At 33.3% G+C, this 25509-nt stretch overlaps 1 protein-coding gene across 3 annotated transcripts in view; it reads right to left on the reverse strand.

The window, feature by feature from the left end:
- LOC127719611 (uncharacterized) overlaps positions 1–25509 on the reverse strand; it is an 85042-nt gene that overhangs the window by 11334 nt on the left and 48199 nt on the right. For all 3 annotated transcript variants that reach the window (XM_052225838.1, XM_052225836.1, XM_052225837.1), the window contains 2 exons: positions 23212–24079; positions 10085–10309 (listed from right to left, as the gene is read on the reverse strand). In XM_052225838.1, coding sequence (XP_052081798.1) covers positions 10085–10309; positions 23212–24079 — 1093 coding nt within the window. The remainder of the gene's footprint in view (positions 1–10084; positions 10310–23211; positions 24080–25509) is intronic.

Genomic DNA, 25509 nt, shown 5'->3' on the forward strand with positions numbered 1-25509 from the left:
ACACAGATGGATTCATGAAAATTGTGTTTTAGTGATGGTGATGTGTTTGTAGATCTTACATTACTGAACATTCTTGCTGCTTACAATTATCTCTATCTATAATGAACTTGGCCCAGTAGTTAGTGGAAAATATTCTGTAAAAATTTACAAAATTTATGAAAATTGTAAAAAATTTACTATAAAGGGCAATTATTATTATAACTCCTTAAGGGGTCAATTGACAATTTTGGTCAAGTTGACTTATTTGTAGATCTTACTTTGCTGTACATTATTGCTGTTTACAGTTTATCTCTATCTATAATAATATTCAAGATAATAACCAAAAGCTGCAAAATTTTCTTAAAATTACCAATTCAGGGGCAGCAACCCAGCAACGTGTTGCCTGATTGGTCTGAAAATTTCAGGGCAGATAGATCTTGACCTAATGAACAATTTTATCCTCGTCAGATTTGCTCAAAATGCTTTGGTTTCAGAGATATAAGCCAAAATCTACATTTTACCCCTATGTTCTATTTTTAGCCATGGCGGCCATCTTGGTTGGTTAGCCGGGTCATTGGACACATTTTTTAAACTAGATACCCCAATGATGATTGTGGTCAAGTTTGGTTAAATTACGCCAAGTAGTTTCAGAGGAGAAGATTTTTGTAAAAGTTAACGACGACGGACGACGACGACGACGACGGACGACGGACGCCAAGTGATGAGAAAAGCTCACTTGGCCCTTTGGGCCAGGTAAGATAAAAATGACTATAAAGGCAATAACTCCTTAAGGGGTCAATTGACCATTTTGGTCATGTTGACTTATATGTAGATCTTACTTTGCTGTACATCATTGGTGTTTACAGTTTATCTCTATCTATAATAATATTGAAGATAATAACCAAAACCTGCAAAATTACTTAAAATTACCAATTCATGGGCAGCAACCTAACAATGGGTTGTCTTATTTGTCTGAAAATTTCAGGGCAGATAGATCTTGACCTGATGAACAATTTTACTCCGTCAGATTTGCTCTTAATGCTTTGGTTTCAGAGATATAAGCCAAAATCTCTCTTCATATTTTTTTTTTATATATATATCATTCAGAAAATTAGTTTATACTAAATAACAAACAAACCCGCCAAACAATTCTTCAAATTATTTAACAAAGAATGTCTTTTAAAAAATGAGTTATCTCCCTTTGTACAGAAATATGGATTAACATAGTACTCTAACATTAGATATGGTCCATAACTCTAGACTAAATCATCAGACCGGAACAAAATTCGAACTTGATCTATAACTTGACATGATAAAACTATATACTAAATATCGAATCAATATCTTCAAGAACGAAGAAAAAAAGTGTGGAAAGCTTATTTGCTGGACTGACGGATGGACAGAGAGACAGACGGACGGAGTGTAAACCTAAAGTCCCCTTCGACGTCGTCGGTAGGGAACTAATAAGTAGACTTTTTATGCTGTAACTGATGATGATCTATTAAACTATGTATTGAGATCTGGGGGCGGATGGCATGGTTGGGGGGTGGGGTGGGAGGTGGTATATCTTCTGGTGGGTTGGAACCCACTAATACTGAAAAATGGTCATTTTCAGTCTATATTTCGATTTTAATACGACCTTGAGAGGTGAACATTGACTAAACTAAGAGACACAATATTCAAGCTTGATACAGGTCTGAATTTGGGTTGTAATTAAATATATGACATATTATAGGTTTCTGAATAAATATAGTCAAAGAACTTGAAATTGGTTATATGAATTGAATTTATATTCAATTAAAGATTTCTTGCTATTGTGCAATATACTGTGCTATTGCGCAATTCTTAGTAAATCTGTTGTCAGACTATAAACAAATAAAGTTCAATTTCTTCTCAATGTCATATTTGAAATATATGAAAATCAATAGGGAGATTAAATCAATAGCTATAAATGTTTCACTAAAGTTTCATGAGAACTGCTGAAAGCATTTTTGAGTTATTGTCCAAAAACTGGAAAACCCCCCCTTTTTTAATGAATAAAACCCCATAACTCAGAAATGTAAAATCTAAAATTGATAAAATTCTAAAGGGAGCTTACATCAACATATATAAACAATTCATCAAAGTTTCATGAGAACTGCTGAAAGCATTTTTAAATTATTTACAGTCCGAAAAACTGGAAGATCCCCCTTTTTATGAATAAAACCCTGTAACTCGGAAATGTAAAATCCGAAATTTATAAAAATCGAAAAGGAGCTCATGTCAATAGATATAAACAATTCACCAAAATTTCTTGCAAGTTGGTGAAAGCATTCTTGAGTTATTGTCGGAAAACTGGAAAATCACCCCTTTTTTAATGAATAAAACCCCAAAACTCAGAAACTGTAAATTTGAAATTTATAAAAAGCAAAAGGGAGCTCACGTCAATAGATATAAACAATTCACCAAAGTTTCATGCATATTGGTTAAAGCTTTTTTGAGTTAATGTCCGACATGTTGACGACAGACGGACGGACAGACGGTCAACGGTATACCATAATACGTCCCGTAAACAGGCGTATAAAAAGTAAGGAGGGTCATACAGGCCATCAAAGAATATTGGTCGCCATCACGACTACAGGCGGAATTAGGGGTGAAGGCGTTAAACGTATTTTATCAAAATCGTCAAATTTGTCTTCTGTTGGGTTATAGGGGCGTTTAGGGGTTTAAAACTGACCAAAACACTCTTTTAAGGTTGAAAATCGGAAAAACAATATTTGTAGTTTAAACGTATTTTATCAAAATCGTCAAATTTGTCTTCCGTTGGCTTTTAGAGTTAAAAACTGACCAAAACACTCTTTTAAGGTTGAAAATCGGAAAAAAATATTTTTAGTTTAAACGTATTTTATCAAAATCGTCAAATTTGTCTTCTGTTGGGTTTTAAGGGCGTTTTGGGGTTTAAAACTGACTAAAACACTCTTTTAAGGTTGAAAATCGGAAAAAAATATTTTTAGTTTAAACATATTTTATCAAAATCGTCATATTTGTCTTCTGTTGGGTTTTAGGGGCGTTTTGGGGTTTAAAACTGACCTAAACACTCTTTTAAGATTGAAAATCGGGAAAAAAAAATATTTTTAGTTTAAATCATTCGATCCCAAGAGATTTCTGGAAAATCAGACATTTTCGAAAATTTGCAAACTTATGCAAACTAGTAGACTCTTGATGCTGTAACTGATGCTGATCTATTAAACTATGTATTGAGATTTGGGGGCGGATGGCATGGGTGGGGGTGGGGTGGGAGTTGGTATATTTTTCTGGTGGGTTTGAACCCACCCCTACTGAAAAATTGTCATTTTCAGTCTATTTTTCGATTTTAATACGACCTTGAGAGGTGAACATTGACTTAACTGTGTTTCTTTATCATTTAAGTATTACCTTACAGTTAGTTTCTTTGTCATTCAAGTATTACCTTACAGTTACAGCAGTCTATCCATACTGACTGGAAGTAAATGTGACTTGAGAATCTTGCTGGGGAATTATTATTGGCTAGCCAAGTATGCCTAAATGTCCGTTTTTACCGATTTCTGACAAAACGTTGACTTAGATTTTACAGACCACATTTCTTTTGGCCATATTATACCTAGGCCTCCTTGTGTTCCTGTACCATCTATGCATGTATTTATGACAATAGGTGATACCTACAGCCCATACCAGTAATGTAGTGGCCATAAAAAGACTCCCAACCCCACCTGATTTTGGCTACTTTTCACGTTTTTCCGATTTTGAACACTAAAAAGGCCATTAAAATTGGCATATTTTCATAATCACACATCTGAGAAGAGTTTATGGACCATGAATTGCATAGTTGAAGTCCCTGCTTTAAAGACAGTTGAGCTGGGGCAGTTCTAAAAAAGTATGGAGGGTCATTCAAGAATGGTGGTCGCCATCACGACTACAGGCGGGATTGGGTGCGAAGGGGTTAAACGTATTTTATCAAAATCGTCAAATTTGTCTTCTGTTGGGTTATAGGGGCGTTGTGGGCTTTGAAACTGACCAAAACACTCTTTTAAGGTTGAAAATCGGAAAAAAATATTTTTAGTTTAACTCATTCGACCCCAAGAGATTTCTGGGAAATTAGGCATTTTCGAAAATTTGAAAACTTATGCAAATTATATGCAAATTAGTAGACTCTTGATGCTTTAACTAATGCTGATCTATTAAACTATGTATTGAGATTAGGGGGCGGATGGCATGGGTGGGAGGTGGTATATTTCTGGTTGGTTTGCACCCACCCCTACTGAAAAATGGTCATTTTCAGTCTATTTTTCGATATAATACAACTTTGAGAGGTGAACATTGACTAAACTGTGTTTCTAAAAAGTATGTAGGGTCATACAGGCCATCAAAGAATGATGGTCGCCATCACGACTACAGGCGGGATTGGGGGCGAAGGGGTTAAACGTATTTTATCAAAATCGTCAAATTTGTGTTTTGTTGGGTTTTAGGGGCGTTTTGGGGTTTTAAACTGACCTAAATACTCTTTTAAGGTTGAAAATCGGAACAAAAATATTTTTAGTTTAACTCATTCGACCCCAAGAGATTTCTGGAAAATCAGGCATTTTCGAAAATTTGCAAGCTTAAGCAAATTTTATGCAAATTAGTAGACTCTTGATGCTGTAACTGATGCTGATCTATTAAACCATGTATTGAGATTTGGGAGCGGATGGCATGGGTGGGAGGTGGGGTGGGAGGTGGTATATTTCTGGTTTGTTTGCACCCACCCCTACTGAAAAATTGTCATTTTCAGTCTATTTTTCGATTTTAATACGGCCTTGAGAGGTCAACATTGACTAAACTGTGTTTCTAAAAAAGTATGTATTGTCATACAGGCCATCAAAGAATGATGGTCGCCATCACGACTACAGGCGGGATTGGGGGTGAAGGGGTTAAACGTATTTTATCAAAATCGTCAAATTTGTCTTTTGTTGGGTTTTAGGGGCGTTTTGGGGTTTAAAACTGACCTAAACACTCTTTTAAAATTGAAAATTGGAACAAAAAATATTTTTAGTTTAACTCATACGACCGCAAGAGATTTCTGGAAAATCAGGCATTTTCGAAAATTTCCAAACTTATGCAAATTTTATGCAAATAAGTAAACTATTGATGCTGTAACTGATGCTGATCTATTAAACCATGTATTGAGATATGGGGGCGGATGGCATGGGTTGGGGGGATGCGGTGGGAGGTGGTATATTTTCTGGTAGGTTTGAACCCACCCCTTCTGAAAAATTGTCATTTTCAGTCTATTTTTCGATTTTAATACGACCTTGAGAGGTGAACATTGACTAAACTGTGTTTCTTTGTCATTCAAATTTTACCGTACAGTTACAGCAATCAATCCATACTGACTGGAAGTAAATGTGACTTGAGAATTTTGCTGGGGAATTATTATTGGCTAGCCAAGTATGCCTAAATGTCCGTTTTTACCGATTTCTGACAAAACGGTGACCTAGATTTTACACACCACATTTCTTTTGGCCATATTATACCTCCTTGTGTTTCTGTACCATCTATGCATTTATTTATGATAATAGTTGATGCGTACAGCACATACCAGTAACGTAGTGGCCATAAAAAGACTCCCAACCCCACCTGATTTTGGCTACTTTTCACGTTTTTCCGATTTTGAACTCTAAAAAGGCCATTAAAGTTGCCATATGTTCAAAATCACACATCTGAGAAGAGTTTATGGACCATGAATTGCATGGTTGAAGTCCCTGCTGTAAAGAAAGTTGAGCTGGGGCAGTTCTAAAAAAGTATGGAGGGTCATTCAGGCCATCAAAGAATATTGGTCGCCATCACGACTACAGGCGGGATTAGGAGCGAAGGGGTTAAACGTATTTTATCAAAATCGTCAAATTTGTCTTCTGTTGGGTTATAGGGGCGTTGTGGGGTTTGAAACTGACCAAAACACTCTTTTAAGGTTGAAAATCAGAAAACAAATATTTTTAGTTTAACTCATTCGACCCCAAGAGATTTCTGGGAAATCAGGCATTTTCGAAAATTTGAAAACTAATGCAAATTATATGCAAATTAGTAGACTCTTGATGCTTTAACTAATGCTGATCTTTTAAACTATGTATTGAGATTTGGGGGCGGATGGCATGGGTGGGAGGTGGTATATTTCTGGTTGGTTTGCACCCACCCCTACTGAAAAATGGTCATTTTCAGTCTATTTTTCGATTTTAATACGGCCTTGAGAGGTCAACATTGACTAAACTGTGTTTCTAAAAAAGTATGTAGGGTCATACAGGCCATCAAAGAATGATGGTCGCCATCACGACTACAGGCGGGATTGGGGGTGAAGGGGTTAGACGTATTTTATCAAAATCGTCAAATTTGTCTTTTGTTGGGTTTTAGGGGCGTTTTGGGGTTTAAAACTGACCTAAACACTCTTTTAAAGTTGAAAATTGGAACAAAAAATATTTTTAGTTTAACTCATACGACCGCAAGAGATTTCTGGAAAATCAGGCATTTTCGAAAATTTGCAAACTTAAGCAAATTTTATGCAAATTAGTAAACTCTTGATGCTGTAACTGATGCTGATCTATTAAACCATGTATTGAGATTTGGGGGCGGATGGCATGGGTGGGGGGGATGCGGTGGGAGGTGGTATATTTTTCTGGTAGGTTTGAACCCACCCCTACTGAAAAATTGTCATTTTCAGTCTATTTTTCGATTTTAATACGACCTTGAGAGGTGAACATTGACTAAACTGTGTTTCTTTGTCATTCAAATTTTACCGTACAGTTACAGCAATCAATCCATACTGACTGGAAGTAAATGTGACTTGAGAATTTTGCTGGGGAATAATTATTGGCTAGCCAAGTATGCCTAAATGTCCGTTTTTACCGATTTCTGACAAAACGGTGACCTATATTTTACAGACCACATTTCTTTTAGCCATATCATACCTCCTTGTGTTCCTGTACCATCTATGCATGTATTTATGATAATCGTTGATACATACAGCCAATACCAGTAATGTAGTGGCCATAAAATGACTCCCACCTCCACCTGATTTTGGCTACTTTTCACGTTTTTCCGATTTTGAACTCTTAAAAGGCCATTAAAGTTGCCATATTTTCAAAAAAACACATCTGAGAAGAGTTTATGGACCATGAATTGCTTGGTTGAAGTCCCTGCTGTAAAGAAAGTTGAGCTTGGGCAGTTCTAAAAAAGTATGGAGGGTCATACAGGCCATCAAAGAATGGTGGTCGCCATCACGACTACAGGCGGGTTTAGGGGGCGAAGGGGTTAAGAGCTTCCTTGTGAGCAGCAACCCTCTATCAAGTAAATCATGATAGGAAATACAAGCCCGGGAATATCGTATCAATTGGGAGATATATACTCCGTATGCAGGCGCTGCTAGAATGATGCTACATAGAAATGGAAAGTTCACAATTGGGAAGCTGAAATCATCTCTTTTGTCGTAAAGTTTTGTTTTCAACCGACCCTCATTGTCAATTTCTAGATGTAAGTCAAGATATGAGGCAGACTTAACTGTATCTGTTGTATTCTCTATCTCTAGTTCGATGGAATGGATGCGTTGAACATAGTCACCAAGTTTTGAATTATTTAATGAGAGAACATCATCTATATAGCGGAAAGTTAAGTTAAAGGATATTGCTAACTTCTTATCTTTCTTCCTATTTAGTTCCTGTATGAAATCAGCCTAATAATAATAAAGGAACAAGTCGGCAAGAAGAAGGGCACAATTGGTTCCTATTGACATGCCGACAGTCTGTTGAAAAACACGTCCTCCACACGTAATAAATATGTTCTCAATCAAGAAATCATGCATCTTGATAAAGTCAGTTTCAGAGAATATTTTGTTTGAATCAGAGTGATTCTTTACAAAGAAGGATTTATCCCTCCCTAAGGCAAGATACTTGTATCTACGTTGGTCATTCTTTTTTATGAAACAAAGCAATACCAACTCTTTCAATTTGTCTTTTAGTTTGGAATGGGGAATACTTGTGTAAAGTGTAGAAAAGTCACGCCACCTCTAGAATATGCAGTTTCGAAATAACTTTGAAACCCGGCTTTGATTGCTGATAAATAAGATGTTAATAATTTAGAAAGAGGTTTCGTAGAGCACTTGGAAGACCCAGCAATATACCGTTGTTTGTAAGGACACGTATATAGTTTAGGTATTCAATACAGTGATGGAAGATCCAGTTCTTCATCTTTGGTTGAAATTCCAAAAGAACATAGAACAGACCTATGATTATTCAGGATTTCCTCTTTGGTAAGTGTCGTTAGGGTATATGTTGAGTAACCAAGTGAATTGTCAACACCTAATTCATTTATCAAGCAGTTCATGTAAAGGAATTTACACATAAAAACTATGTTGTTTGGGGCTTTATCTGCGGGGACAACAACATTTTTGTCATGGAGGTAGAAGAAGTGTTTTGCAACATTTTCGTCTTTAAAGATTAACGTAGCATGGGTATTGATAGACCCATCCAGTTTCTTAATTCTGATTTGTATCAACGACCTCACAGCCTTAATCCATTCGGAAAGAGTATCTAGGTCTTCTTTCTCGCGTTTAGCCCATTGCCTGGCATAATCCTTTACTGAATCCATCAGTATTGTGAAGTTGTATTTCCAATTGATGGATTTAGGCTCACGATATTTCGGACCTTTGGATAACACATTTCGCAGAGGGGAAGTGTATTGACAATGTTGAGGTCACCGGTAATAACGTGGCCAGTCGGATTATATGTGAATTGGGAACTAGCACTGGTGCAATAATGAGGTTTAGACTTGAAGTCGTCAATATTGAGATCCTGTAAAACGTGTTTGTAATTAATTTTTTTAGTTGCAATTGGTTTGGTAAAGATATAAGAAATGATTGGTACAGACTTTTCTTTAAAATAAGGAGGTATTTTCGATTGAAATAATTTATGATGAAGGATATTGCCCGAGTTGACGCCATCGAGACCTTTGTTGGCAAAGAAAAGTTTAAGAAAATATCTGTGTCACAGTGTAATTTATATAACAAATATCAAGTCAATATCTTTAAGCATGACGAAATAAAGTGTTGAAAACTGATTATTTATAATAAATGAATTTTTTAAGTCCAAGGACGACTATAACTTTGGCTAAAAACATCTGACCGGAACAAAATCCTAACTTGGTCTGTAACTTGTCATGATAAAAGTATATACCAATTTTCAAATCAACATCTTCAATCATGACCAAAAAAAAATGCAGGAAACTGATTATTTGAGTGAATTTTCCAAGTCCAAGGATCATAACTCTGCACAAAAATCATCAGACCAGAACAAAATTCAAACTTGATCTGTATATTGTCATGATAAAACAATACACCAAATATCAAATCAAAATCCTTAAGCATTACGAAAAAAAGTGCGGAAAACTGATTATCTGATTTAATTTCCAAGGACCATAACTCTGTTCAAAATCATCAGTCCGGAACAAAATTCGAACTTGATCTGTAACTTGTCATGATAAAAACAATTTAATAAATATCAAATCAATATCTTCAAGTATGAAGAAAAAAAGTGTGGAAAACTGATTTGCCGGACTGATTGACGGACAGACAGACAGACAGACGGATGGAGTGCAATCTAAATTCCCCTTTGACTTAGTCGGTAGGCTTTGACTTATTCGGTAGGGGACTAATAATTTAACTAATAAGGCAAACAAAAATTTAACTTAGTTTTTTTCTCTCAAGTCTTTAAGATGTTTGTTGGATTTTGAAGATTCTTTTTTTTTTTACATTTCAGTGTACTTCACTAAAAAAAATTTCCTTGCAACAGGCCATCATTCTGAACAAAGAGCGATACAACCTATGATTGCATTGAATCTCAGAGGTTTTAGACTAATGGAAATTCAAATAAGTTCAATTAGATATTGAAAAACAAACATGAACTCTTACAAAGGCAAGCAAGGCTTCAGAATATGGGTGGAAGTAACTATGGAGAAAATGCCTAAATTATTTACTTTAAATTTACACTTAAATATATCATTGAAGTACTAACGATACATGTCAATATAATACTGCAATGATTATACTATCAACTGATCACTGACTTACAAGTAAAAGTGCTCCCACATAAATATGTTCTGTATTCTTTGAATTGAAACTATCCTGGCATTTGGCAGTGTTGATTCAAATTTTGTCTGAATATTTTCCCATTCATATTTTTGACTGCTATCTTCACCAGGCTTAATTGCAATTTTCAGGAAATTTTCATTACCCATATCGAACCAGTGTGAAGGGGGTAGAATGCCACTTGTCTTGACCACTTGAGCAGAGTTTCTGAAAAGGAAAAAAAAAGCCATAAATAAATATGAACATCATGCAGTTGTATTATCAAATTATCAATATACTAAATGTGTCTTCAAACATTCATTTCATTTTTTTATTTTTTTAGGCAATAATTTGAGGTTAATATATTGTTTATATTCCTTTATTTACCATTGCTGGTAGACTGTTAGTCCCCAAAGGTATAATCAGCTCATTTGTCATTGCACCGGTACGTACATGATTTATAACATACTTGCTAAAAATCCTTGTGAATTCTAATCTCACAAATGAATGACGTGACCGGTTTGTTCTTTTCCGAATTGACTATAATTGCCAGTTTTCCTGCCGAAAAAAATTTGGTGGTTCTCTCTAGCTTCCTCCACACACAAAGACGAAACACTACGATGTAGCAAAGAGTGCTAAAGCGGCATTAAAGTTAAACACCTCAAAGCAATCAATCAACCTCAAGTCCTTCATCAATAAATAAAGAAAATGTTAAGAAAATTAGGTTCCTAAATTCCAGCAGGCAGAGTTTATCTTAGATGTATTTTGCTATTTTTAGGTGCCTTTTTGGAAATATAGGTCCTCACGTTTCTACATGGTTAAACATCCTTGGCTTTAAAAGTTTTGGCCTTAAACGGTCCTAATGAAGGGTAATCCAGTATAGAGCTTAGGCCGCACGAAATTTATGAATTGTGATTTTCTTTCCCTTTATCATAGAAAAGAAGAATTTTGGGAAAATCACAAATTTGTACTTTTCTCTTTTTGTATTAAAAGCAATAATATTGATGAAAAACTCGTGCCTCTATATTAGATAAAAAAAACCCACAAAAATTCCAAAACACCAAAAAAAAACACCCGCCACTTGCAAACTATGCATGCGTGCATGGTACAGATTATACCAAAAATAATATTGCTGGGCAGGAGTGTCACAGACCCTTGTCAAACCAAGTGGGGGTGACTATGCCAATTTTCACTAGTTTCATTACGAAAACTAAATTTCTGGTGAATTCAATCTATATCTAGCTGGAAGTGTTTTTAATGCTCAATGGAATCGTTGCGCCCAAATTGAAATAAAACTAGCACGAATCGCTTACATTGTTTATGTACATCTTCAACAATGAACACTCACAACACATTGTAAGCTAATATATATATATGACAAAAATCTTTTGTGTTGACCTTGTATTGCTGATATTTTTTCTGTTTACAGTTTCTCTCTATTTACTAAAGTTTTTTTTTACCAACACACAGAAATGGGTACAAATCATCATTCAAGGGCAATAACTACTGTAAAATTGTACTGCCAATTTTCACTAGTTTTCATTTAGAAAACCAAAATTCTGGTGAATTCAATCTATATCTAACTGTCATGTGTTTTGAATGCTCACTGGAGTCGTTACGCCCAAATTGAAATAAAACTAGCACGAGTCGCTTACAAAGATGTATGTGCATCTCCAAGAATGGTCACACACAAACACATTGTAGGCTATATATTTTTGACTTAAATCATTTGTGTTGACCTTGTACTGCTGATAATTTTTCTGCTTTTAGTTTCTCTCTATTTTCTAATGTTTTCGGACAAAAACACACAAATGGGTAAAAATCATCATTCATGGGCAATAACTACTGTAACAATGCACTGCCAATTCGGCCTTGATGACATATCTGTGATATTAGTTAAGTCAATGAACTATATGTAACTCCATAGTCTGGGAAAACACCAGAATGCATATGGTTACTATCAAGTTGATGTTGTTATCAGATGCTAAAGTTACTATTTAGGTTTTCTTAAATTAGAATAAAACTTATAAACAATATTATGTATATATATATATATATATATATATATATATATATATATCAAGGTGATAGGTATTGCCAATATAACAATATATATTATTCACGTCTTACATGTCATTGTCGAGCCTGCGACTTTTGTCGCAAAAGCGAGACATAACGATCCTACATTCCGTCGTCGTCCTCGTCGGCGTCGACGGCGTCCATAATATTCACTCTGTGGTTAAAGTTTTTGAAATTTTAATAACTTTCTTAAACTATCCTGGATTTCTACTAAACTTGGACAGAAGCTTGTTTATGATCATAAGGTAGTATCCAGAAGTAAATTTTGTAAAAAAAAATCCTGTTTATCCGTATTTTACTTATAGATGGACTTAGTTTTTCTGCCAGTTAACATTACATTCACTCTGTGGTTGAAGTTTTTGAAATTTTGATCACTTTTTGAAACTATCCTGGATTTCTACCAAACTTGGACAAAAGCTTGTTTATGATCATAAAATAGTATCCAGAAGTAATTTTTGTAAAAAAAAAATCCTGTTTATCCGTATTTTACTTATAAATGGACTTAGTTTTTTCTGACAGTTAACATAACATTCACTCTGTTGTTAAAAATATTTTAATAACTTTCCTAAACTATCCTGGGTTTGTACCAAACTTGGACAAAAGCTTGTTTATGATCATAAAATAGTATCCAGAAGTAATTGTTTGTAAAAAAAAAATCCTGTTTATCCGTATTTTACTTATAAATGGACTTAGTTTTTCTGACAGTTAACATTACATTCACTCTGTTGTTAAAAATTTTAATAACTTTCCTAAACTATCCTGGGTTGGTACCAAACTTGGACAGAAGCTTGTTTATGATGACTACTTATAAATGGACTCCATCTTCCAGTTAACATTACATACAGTCTGCAGTTAAAGTTTTTAAAACATTTATTAGACTCATAAAACATCCTGGATTTTTACCAAACTTATTTAAAAATTATCTTCTTTATCATTTGTTCATTCAATAAATTTATGTTTCAACTCTTTTATATATCTATAGATTTGATTGCATACTGTATTCATTTTTTACAGTGGTTATCAAGATAATAGGGAAAAAATGAATTTAAAATTTAACCCATATGCTCTATTTTTAGCGATATCCCATAAACCTAAAATAATCAATGTTGAATGAAAATGAGGTCACGGTCAGATGAACAATGCCAGACTGACATGTACACCTTACAATCTTTCCATACGCAAAATATAGTGGTTCCATCGGTAAAAGTACCCGAGAAACAGACCAAACCACAAAATCTTAACACCATGAAAATGAAGTCATTGCCATATTAACCCTGCAAGACAAACATGCAAACCTTACAATCTTTCCATACACCTATTACATATATAGATGATCTGTTGCTCATAGGATCTGATAAACTGACAAAATTAAGAAAACCTCATTGACCAATGAATCATGAAAATGAGGTCAAGGTCATATGAACCCTGCAAGACAGAACTGTTCACCTTACAATATTAAAGTTCCATACATCAAATATAATTAACCTATAATTGCTTATACTATCTGAGAAATAGATCGAATCACTATAAAATGCTCCGCTGAACACAGCTTGATACGACCGCAGAGGTCGAACCCTGAACAGTTGGGGCAAGTATGGAGACAACATTTAAGAATAAAACAGCTCTGTTTTTGGGTTGTGATTGACAATTTGACATAGCATAGGTTTGTGACACAAAATGGATGTGGTCAAAAAAGTGAAAAATTTGAAATTGGACAATTGACCGATTATGATCCAATATCAAAAATCTAAATACATGGTTAGAATCAGCATATCAAAGAACCTTAAAAATTCAAATTTTGATGAAATCAAACAAAAGCTTATTTTAGGACCCTTTGGACCTCATTGTGGACCAATTTGATAACCGAGCCCAAAATTCAAAATCTAAATACATGTATAGATTCAGGTTCAAGTTAAATTTTGGACCCCGATTTGGACCAATTGAAAACTGGGCCAAAAATCAAACATCTAAATACATGTTTATTGATAGAAAATATCAGCTAAGTTTTCGCTTCATAATAAAAATATATTTATTTATAGCATTTAGAAAATTAGTTTATACAGAATAACAAACAAACCTACCACAAAATTCTTCAAACAATTTAACAAAAATAAATCGGGAATGTATCCATGGGAAACAGATGATGCTCCCGCTTGCATTTAACGTTATAAAGGGACATAAATAAAGAACCGTAGAAATGACGCTTCCCAAATTTGTACTTGATCAGAGTTTTGTAGTAATAAGCATTGTGTATAAGTTTCATAACATTTGGTTGAGGCAAACTTAAGTAAGAGAACTCAAACGAAAAATTCAGCAATTTTTCCATTTTTAAAGAGCATAACTCTCGAACGGTAAAAGTGACGCCACCAAAATTCAAACATGATCTGTGTTTTGTGGTAATAAGCATTGTGTATAAGTTTCATAACCTTTAGTTGAGGCAAACTAAAGTAAGAGAACAGAAACCAATTTTTTTGACGTACGGACGGACATGGGTACAACTTATTGGCCCCTCTGCTACGGCGAGGACATAAAAAGAAAAAAATAATTTCCAAGATATCATTTATCATTATTACAATGTCTTTAAAAAATCTATAAAACTTATCTGTAATTATCTTCAAAATATCTAATCATGGACGATATTTTCAAACTATATTTATTGTCCTATAGAGCTTATCATCAACAACACTTAGGAAGAACAAAATTTTCAAATAAATCTGTCACTCCAAATAAAATTTGTTATCGATAATTACCACATGTTTAGTTATCTTGATAATAGGGGCGTAAATTATTGCATGAATAAATTAAGTATTAAATACATTGTACTAATCCATATGTACAAATGTGAATATCTAGTTAATTGTAAAAATCTATTATACAAATTGTGTGTAGTTTTATAGGAAGAAAAATTAAATTTTCAATTTCTTTTTGTTTTGTGTAGGAGAATTTCATTAAAAACTTTCTTTCGTTCTTTTTTATATTTAACTTCTATGATTAGGTTATTAAAATGTTTAACATTATTCAAAATATCTAATAATGAACAGTAAAATTCAAACTATATATCTAAAATTATATATGATGCTGTATCTATTTTTAACTATGACACAACTAAAAAATTTCGATTAATTGCGAAATACATTTCTAAATTTAGATTCTGATTAAATATTTGATAGAGCATAGTTTCTGACACAGAATGAATGTGGTCTAGGTACTTAAATAATTTAAAATTGGATATTTACCAACATGACCAATTATGGTCCAATATCCAAATTCTAAATATATTGTTGGAATCAGCATATCAAAGAACCTCAAGAATACAAACTTTTAAGATATCCAACAAAGTTTAATTTGAAGTCTTTTGACCTCAATGTTAACCAATTTAATAACAGGACTTAAAATCCAAAATTTAAATACACACTTAAATTTAGCATTTCAAAGAACCCCATATATTCAATTTTTATTAAAATGAAACAAACATTAAATTTGGACCCCCATTTCAACCAATTTGAAAACTGTGCCCAAAATCAAAAACTTAATTAATGCTTAGATTCAGCATATCGCAAAATTCCAAGAATTATTTTTTGTTAAAATTAAACAAAGTTTAGTTTTAGTTAATTTGGACCTTTATTATGGACTAGTTTGAAAAATGGGCCCAAAATTAAAAAAAAAACACTAATAGATTGCACACATTAGAGAATACCAATAATTTAATTTTTGATGAAATCAAGCAAAGTTTAATTTTGAACCACAATTTGGACAAACTTTAAAAACCAAGCCCAAAACACTGTTGGATTGGGCATATCAAATAAAACCAATAATTTAATTTTTAATGAAATCAAACAAAGTTCAATTTTGGACACTAATTTGGACTAATTTGGACTAACTTGAATTTTGTGCCAGAAATCAAAAATCTAAATACACGTTTAGATACAGCATATCAAAGAACCCCACGAATTCATTCATTTCTATTTCAATCAAAAACAGTTTAATTGAAGACCCTTTGGACCGTAATGTTGAACAATTTGAAGACAGGCCTCAAAATAAAAAAAAATCTAAATACATGGTTATTCAGCATATCAAGGAACACCAATAATTCTATTTTTAAATCAAACAAAGTTTAATATTGGACCCTTTTAGACCTTAATGTGGATCAATTCAAAAGCAGACCCTAACATCCAAATTCTAAATACCAAATTAGATTCAGCATATTAAAAACTCACAAGTATTCAAGTAAGACTTTTGAATTACACTCCGCTGAAATTGCTAAAGAAATAAGCAATTTATACAAAGTATTGGTTTTGGCGCTTTTAACTAAACGAATAGAGTCATAACCCCTAAAATCAATCCCAAACTTTATTTTATGGTATAACACCTTGTGGCACAATTAAATAGCAAATAATAGACTTATACTCAAGTTATTGTCCGGAAATCAGAAAATCCTAGATTTTTTTTGCTCCTTTTCAGCCCCTTATTATTAAACAGTTTGGAATCAATCCCAACTTTTCTTTTGAAGTATTGAACCTTGTAGTAAAATTTCATGAAAATCCATACTCTTATACACAAATTAGTGTCCTAAGACACGAAAAATGCTTGTTATTGACCCCTTTTGGTTCTTAATTACTAAACCGCTACAACAATAACCCCCAAAATAAATCGCAACATTCCTTTTGTGATAGGGAACCTTGTGCTTGAATTAAATACAGATCTATACAATTATACTCAAGTTATTGTCTGTGTACCAGACAAATAATTTTTTTGTTAGATCCTTTTTGGTCCCTTATTCCTAAACAGCTATGACAATTACCCTCAAAATTAATCCAAACCATCCTATTGTGGTGTGGAACCTTGTGCTAAAATTGTGACCAAAGAAATATCTCTTATACTCGCGTTATTGTCTTAAAACCAGACAAATAATAGTTTTTGGCCCCTTTCTGTCCCCTTATTACAAAACAGCTAAAAAATAACCCCCAAAATCAATCCCGAGAAACCCAAAGGAATATAACAGTCCGAACCATTCAAGCGCTTAATGTTACACGATTCTAATAAAAAATGAAGCGTCACAATTATCAACAATGATTTATACACGGAGAACTGTTCTGAACAGGTAATGAACGTAAATCCGTAACAAATAGACTGTTAATTATAACACCCTAATTTTGGTCCAAAATTCGTGACAATTACGGGAAAATCGTAATGGTTGGCATCTCTGCAGACAGGCATGTGAACCTTACAATTATTCCATATACCCAATATGGTGACCTACTGCTTATGGTAATTGAAAAACACAGACCAAAACACAAAAACTTAACATTGACCTGTTAAACATGAATATGATGTCAAGGTCAGATTATAGCTGCAAGACAGACATGCATACCTTACAATCATTCCATAGACCAAATAAAGTTGACGTATTACTTATAGTTCTTGAAAAAAGAACCAAAACACAAAAACTTAACTTTCACCAATGAACTATGAAAATAAGGTCAAGGACAATATTTGCTGCCAGACAGACATGTGGACCTTCCAACCATTCTATACACTAAATATAATTGACTGACTGCTTTCAAGTTTGAGAATACACCAAATAACAAAAAATATCTTTTACAACAGAAGCATCAAAATGAGATCAAGGTCAGATGACAACTACTAGTTGGAAAGTTCATCTTACAATCATTCCATACACCAAATAAAATACACCTATTGCTAATAGTATCTGAGATATGGAATTGATCATGCAAACGTAACCTTGTTCACTGATTCATGAACTGAGGTCAAGGTCGAGGCTATATGAAAACTGACAGGCATGAGGACCTGAAGCTTGCAAAGTACGCACATACAAATTATAGTTATCCTATTACTCACAATTACAGACAAATTATTATTACAAAACATCTTAAGTAATTTTTTTTCATGTAATCACTGAAACATGAAAATAAATTCAAATACAATGCACATATGACAGATGGAACCTTTATAACGTAAGACATTTATATACAAAGTATGAAGCATCCAGGTCTTCTATCTTCTGAAATAATAAGTTTTTATGTAATTAGTGAACGCAGTCACCGCCGCTGCTGCCAGATCACTATCCCTATGTCTTGCTTTCTGTGACAGGCATGACAAAAATAAGATGTTATATGATGCCAATGAGACAACTTACAACAAGCTGATATTTTACTAGCCAGAAGAACAAGCTTTCTGAGAGTATTGCATGGCAACACATAGTCCCCTACCAGGTAAAAATTCATTATACTGGAACAAAATGCTAGCTTATTCTATAACTTATCATAGTGTAAACAAAAAGAAAATATCAAGTCAATATCTTCAAGCATGACTAAAAACAGTGTGATAATATGAGTGAATTTTTCAATTCCTAGGACCATAACTCTGCATAAAATTATCAGACCGAAACAAAAATTTGAACTTGATCTGTAACTTGTCATGATAAAACTATAGACCAATTATCAATCAATATCTTCAAGCATGATGAAAAAAAGTGTGGAAAACACACTAACATTAGATATGATTAATAGTTCTCTTAAATTATACATGATGTGATACATGCATATTTTGGTATTAATATTGATTCACTCATAGGGTCTTTGCATCGGAAATAAACACATTTATTCTAAAACCAGTTGTTGGCATGATACGGGTTATGTTCTTCTCATATATTTTATGATGGGATGATACTAAACGGGAGGGATTGTACTTGATTTTCACATGATGAAGACATAATCTTTCAATCAGTTTAATTGAGGTCTGGAGCTGGCATCTCAATAACTGCTAGTAGTCCTTTGTTCATTTATGTATCATTGTCATTTTGCTTAGTTTCTTTTGTTACCTATTCCGACATCGGACTCGGACTTCTTTTAAACTGAGTTTTACTGTGCGTATTGCTATGTGTTTCTTTGTTCTACATTGGCTAGAGGTATAGGGGGAGGGTTGAGATCTCACAAAACATGTTTAACCCCGCCGCATGTTTGCGCCTGTCCCAAGTCTGGAGCCTCTGGCATTTGTTAGTCTTGTATGTTTATTAATTTTAGTTCATTTATATGTTTTGGAGTTTAGTGTGACGTCCATTTTCACTGAACTAGTACACAATTTTCTTTAGGGGCTAGCTGAAGACCACCTCCGGGTGCGAGATTTTCTCGCTGCGTTGAAGACCCATTGGTGGCCTTCGGCTGTTGTCAACTTTTATCTATACATAATGTAATGTAATGAAATATATACCTTAATAAAGATAGATTATTATCTAATTAAAGGATTTCACTTCATAAAAAAAAAATATATATATAGCATTTAGAAAATTAGTTTATAAAAAATAACAAAAACTTCAAACAATTTACCAAAGAATGTCTTTTAAAAAACGAGTTATCTCCCTTTGTACAGAAATATGGTTTAACATACAAAATGTATTACTCTAACATTAGATATGGACCATGATAACTCTGGACTAAATCATCAGACCGGAACAAAATTCGAACTTGAACTATAACTTGTCATGATAAAACTATATACCAAATATCAAATCAATATATTCAAGAACGAAGAAAAAAGTGTGGAAAACTGATTTGCCGGACTGACGGATGGACAGACGGACGGACAGACGGGCGGAGTGCAAATCTAAAGTCCCCTTCGACTTCGTCGGTAGGGGACTAATAAAATGCATGTATGTATTTAGTAAAGCTCAGCTAATTATAACTGACATTGTATTTGTTTCTTTCCATTCTGAGCAAAAAACGTCAGACCTCTTCCTCCTCTGTTGTCATTGTAATTACCGGGGGCACATCTGATCCGCATGATACTAGTTTGTCTATTTTTCATGTGAATATTAGGAGTATCAGAAATAAGATTGATTATATTGTCAACATTGTTCAGGACTTTGATATCATATTTTTCACTGAAAGTCACTTAGATGGACAAATATTAGATTCTGACGTACGTATAGAAGGTTTTGAGTCTCCTGTCAGAAAGGATAGGAATGCACGTGGGGGTGGGATACTGATGTTTTACAAAAGTGGTGTTAATATAATTAGAATATTAGACCTAGAACATGAAAATGTTGAAAGTATGTGGTTTGAAATGAAAACCAAATTACAGTCTATATTAATAAATATAAATTACAGGTCGGAGAGACAGTCTCATGGCAATTATTGGCAATTTTTTGAACAGATGTTGAAAAAGGCCCAAGACGAGAACAACAATATTATTTACTTGGGAGATCTAAATAAAAATTTCCTACAAACACTGCCACAAAATTTGAAAGATATTTTTGCTATCAGTGGACTGGTAAATGTGGTCACAAAACCCACCCACTTTGACAGCCATACGGGTAACATGTCACTTTTGGATCCGATTTTAGTTACGGATTATATACCTGTTATAGATTGTGATACAATACCTATTGATAGACACGTGAGTGATCACAACGGAACTTATATAAGCTTAGACTGTGGCTTTAATCAAAAAAGATCATTCCAACGTTCTGTGTGGAACTATAAAAGGGGGGATTACATACTTATGCAACAAAAAATTATTGAAACAAATTGGTATAGACTTATAGTTGAGATTGAAGATGTTAATATAGCGTGTTCTAATTTTACAACTACATTTTAAGATATTGCAAAAGAATGTATTCCTAGAAGCGAGGTAACCATTCGTAGTGACGACAAAGTGTGGTATGATTCCAATTTACGTCGTGAATCGCGAAAACGGGACAGATTACGAAAGGTGTTCTTACGGACCAAAACGGAAACTGCGGAAATCAGATCTAAGAATCAACGGAATAGAGTAAATAATATAAAGAAACAAGCAAAAAAACAATTTTACGAGAACATTAACGAAAATCATGATGAGTTATAAACCACTAACAGTAAAATGTATTAGAAAACGATACATATGCTTTTAAAGGACGATCGTTCTACGAATGAGTTACCACCCCTTAGAAACCCTTGCGATAGTTTTAACCTTTCATATGACGTCATTGATAAAGCAGATATTTTAAACAAATATTTCTGTTCGATTTTAACTGTTGATGATGAAAATATTGATTTACCAGATTTTTCGGAGAGATGTAATATTATTTTATCAGAGATAGTTGTAACAGAACAAGAAGTTTTAGATATAATATCTACTCTAATCGCTAACAAAGCTGTTGGTCCAGATATCATCAGTCATAAAATGTTGATTTCAGTGAAGAACGTGATATCAAAGCCTTTGTGTATGTTGTTTAACAAGTCTTTACAAGAGAGAGTTTTCCCAACAAACTGGAAAATGGCACATGTCATTCCTCTGTTCAAAAGTGGGGATAAATCTTTACCATCAAATTATAGACCAGTTTCATTGCTCTCTTGTGTGAGTAAGATACTGGAGAAAATTATATTCAAACACATTTTTAATCATTTACAAGAAAATGTGTTGTTATATAAGTTCCAATCTGGATTTATACCAAGATTTTCTACCACCCATCAGCTGATAGAATTGTATAATTGAAGCTGCCCGAATAATCACAGGACTTCCGTCATTTGCCAATATTAATTCGATTTATATTGAGACTGGGTGGGAAAAATTAAAAACAAGAAGGGAAGTGAAAAAATTAATATTATTTTATAAAATTGTAAATAATCAGACACCGGACTATTTAACGGAGCTAGTGCCACCTACAGTCGCTGAAACTATTTCATATAATTTGCGTAATAGTCAAAATATTACACAACGAGCTAGTAGGTTAACCATGTATCAACAATCTTTTGTTCCAGCTACAGTCAAATTATGGAATTCTTTGGATTTGAGCTTGCGCCAACTTCCAACTTTCTCAAACTTCAAACTCAAACTGCAACAAAAGTACTTTCAGTTAAAGAAGAAGCCGAATTATTTTTACTGTGGAGATCGGTATATGAACGTTCTTCACACAAGATTAAGAAATGAGTGTAGTTCATTAAACGGTGATTTATTTCGTTGTAATTTGGTTCCTGATCCATCATGTTTATGTGGTTATAGAAATGAAAGTGTAGGACACTATTTGTTTGATTGTTACAGATACACTTTACATAGAAATACTTTATTTGGAGAGCTAACTCTGTTAGACTTAGGCGATTTACAACTAAATACTGATATTTTATTATATGGTAATGAACTCCTTACCATCGAAATAAATACTAAAATTTTTTTGAATGTTCATAAATATATTAGAGATACTGGACGTTTTCCTTCGCATAACAAACCATTGTAATTGTTATGATAATAAGTACACATACTTATCGCATGGTCATATCTGTCACCTTATTTAGCGAAATAAACATGTCGAGTCGATAAAATAATGGCAAACTTTGTAGCCTAAGTACTTTTGTAATAGCTATTAAACACATAGATTGTACTTACAGTCTAGAACTATGTGTATAAATCCTTTTTTCAAAACTCACATCGTAGTAGATTAACCTTCTATGCCATGCACAACGGTACACTATTGTATGCGTTATGTATGGTATATATATATATATATACGTGTTAAATGTACTAAGTAGAACACCAAATGATCAAATGGTGCGTTCGATTAGTTGTGTAAAATCATCGACTCGCAAAGTTTTATATACCTAAACCAATTTCCACTTCATTTTCAACGTCTTCATACGTTATAAAAAAGTATATGTATATATATATTGTATATTTCTTTTAATGTTCATTTATTTGTAAATTGTGTATGTACTGGAGAAGACATTATTAAGTTGTAAAACTTGTGTCTCATCCATTTGTTTAGTTTCTGAACAATAAAATATGTTTAAACTAAACTAGTTGTAATTACTATATTTGGTGTATGGAATGATTGTAAGGTGTAGATGTCAAACTGGTAGGTGTAATCTGACCTTGACATTATTTTCAGGGTTCAGTGGTAAAAGTTAAGTTTTTGTGGTTTGGTCTATTTTTAGTTTTTGTAGTTTGGTCTGTTTCTCATATATTATAAGTGATATGTCAATTATATTCGGTGTATAAGCAGAAATTCATTTATGTACTTAATTTGTTGAAAATTTAGGTTTATCGATTCTTCAACATACTTTGTTTTTGTTTCCTTAGATTCATGAGCTTGTTTCTCTTCCATTTCTTTTGAATCTTTGTGTTTGTGTTTCTTATCTTTGGGGGTTGCTTGTTGATTTGCTGTAGATGGCTGTTTTGTGGGATCTATTGAATCTGTGGCCTTGACCAGCTGATTTGACGCATGTTGTTGCCCCACTGAACTAGAAAAGTTTACCTTGGAACGCCTGTTTACTACAAAATATTTTTCTCTGACATCGATAGTTGTATATAATAATACATCTCCTGCAGATGACTTAGTTATTGTAAGTTTTGATTGTTCATTTCTCAATAAATTCTGAAACCATGGCAGTCCAGTTTCTTCTATTTTAACTCTTTCTTCAGCAATACATGCCATCACTTTCTTTATCATTTCACCTGCTTCTTGTTTATCAAAAGAAAATACATTTAATAGTGATTGGTCAGCAACTTCAACAACATCCCATGTTACAACCAAGTTATCAATGTCAAGGCATTCATTTATAAAATTAATGACATCAGACTTTTTCAAAATTTGTGCTTGTATGCTGTGAATGCTAAGAGTTGCTAACTTCAAACTTTCTTTACACCTTTCCACATTATCTTTAGCAAGTTTTAGAACTTGCATATCTTTACCTTTAAGTTCAATTGTATCTTCTTCAATACTCACAGCTATACCAGGTGGGATGCGACATTTAAAGAAATCTGATTTCTCCATACATTTAATCTGCTTGCAATTATAGTTAAGCTTAACTGTGTGATTTTGACCACCAGCATTTGTTGTTCCAGTTGCTTGTTTTCTTTTATCATATTTGCACTTTGGTCTACTTCCAGTAGTACCAGAATGTTGTTGATTTCCTGAAACCTGTGCAGCTGAATAAAAGAAGAAGTTTCAATATTTAAAAAACATTGTGAAAACTATATTAATTCTTATTCAAATTTAAAATTAAGTGTCAAACTATGTCATTAAAGTGATCTTTTTCAGAATAACTTATTAAAACCACACATTTTGTGGAATATTAAGGGAAGACAGATTAGAAAAGAATGACTGGATTGTTGAATGAAAACAAACACTATTGAACTGCAAGGAATATTATTTATTATTAAATTACTTTAAAATATGTATCTTTTGAAGATTCAATGTCTGAGAAGATAAATATACAGTGTCCAAGATTAGGGGACGGTTTGGCGCCAGTAAACATGTTAAACTCTGCCTCATTCTGTGTGTGCCTCTCCCAAGTTCCTAATTCAGAGGTTGTCATTTGTTGCTATATATCATACTTGTTTTTCATTATTGTTTTGTACAACAGATTTAAATACGCTACCAGTGAACATCAGATTAAAACATTTATTTGTAGTACAGCAAGCTTGTTTCTAACTTTATTTTGAACTGTTTTACTATCAAACAATCTGTGGTCAATTGATATCGTGCCTTACTATATTTTCGTCTAAATTTGATATTTATATATTTATATTTCAATAATGGAAACATAATGTGTATCATATCATGACAGTGCATCATAAGCCTATTTGGCTGGCTAAAAATCACTTGTATATTTGAATATAATTGTTTGTTATAATTCAGGTTGCACTTCAATATTTAAATATTCATTCATTCATTGTACATTCAATGTATATAAATCAGGCCGCTTGTTGAAACTGTTTTGTCATTTTGAGGCCTTTTATACTTACTATGCGGTATTGGTTTCGCTCATTGTTGCAGGCCGTACAGTGACATATGGATGCTAACTTCTGTCAACTTTCCATACACTGATAAATAAATTTTAAAGTTACACAATGTCATCAAAAGTACGGTGTCCCACAGTGGTGTATGGTTTAAATCTACTATGGACTGGAGTTTTCATATGCCACATTAGCATTTTTAGTTGGATCAGCAGGTGTCACTCAGTACACAAACTGATTTAATAATACTGGAAACAATCTGAGGTGGTGTCATTTTATTGTTTATCATGCATGGATCATATTACACAAAATGCTGATTTACATTATTGTACTTCCTAAGTGTCCAATCTATTAAGTTTACATCAAATGTTATACAAATATTTTTTCTGTCTTAGCCGACCGTGCAAGGGCTGTATAGCCAGTCAAGGTCGTTAAAAACTTCCATTTGTTGTTGTCCGTAGTACAATTAAACTTTTCTCTTGGATTGTCAAGTATACATACATTATGAATTCAAACTATCTTTATATAACTGATAACTGGGTGTACTACCCATATATACATAATTAGTGTTCATTTATACAATGTATCTCCCTCTTTGTAGTAACAGTTACACAGACATA

This window comes from Mytilus californianus, unplaced genomic scaffold (assembly GCF_021869535.1).
Source record: "Mytilus californianus isolate M0D057914Y unplaced genomic scaffold, xbMytCali1.0.p SCAF_11, whole genome shotgun sequence".
Lineage (NCBI taxonomy): Eukaryota > Metazoa > Mollusca > Bivalvia > Mytilida > Mytilidae > Mytilus > Mytilus californianus.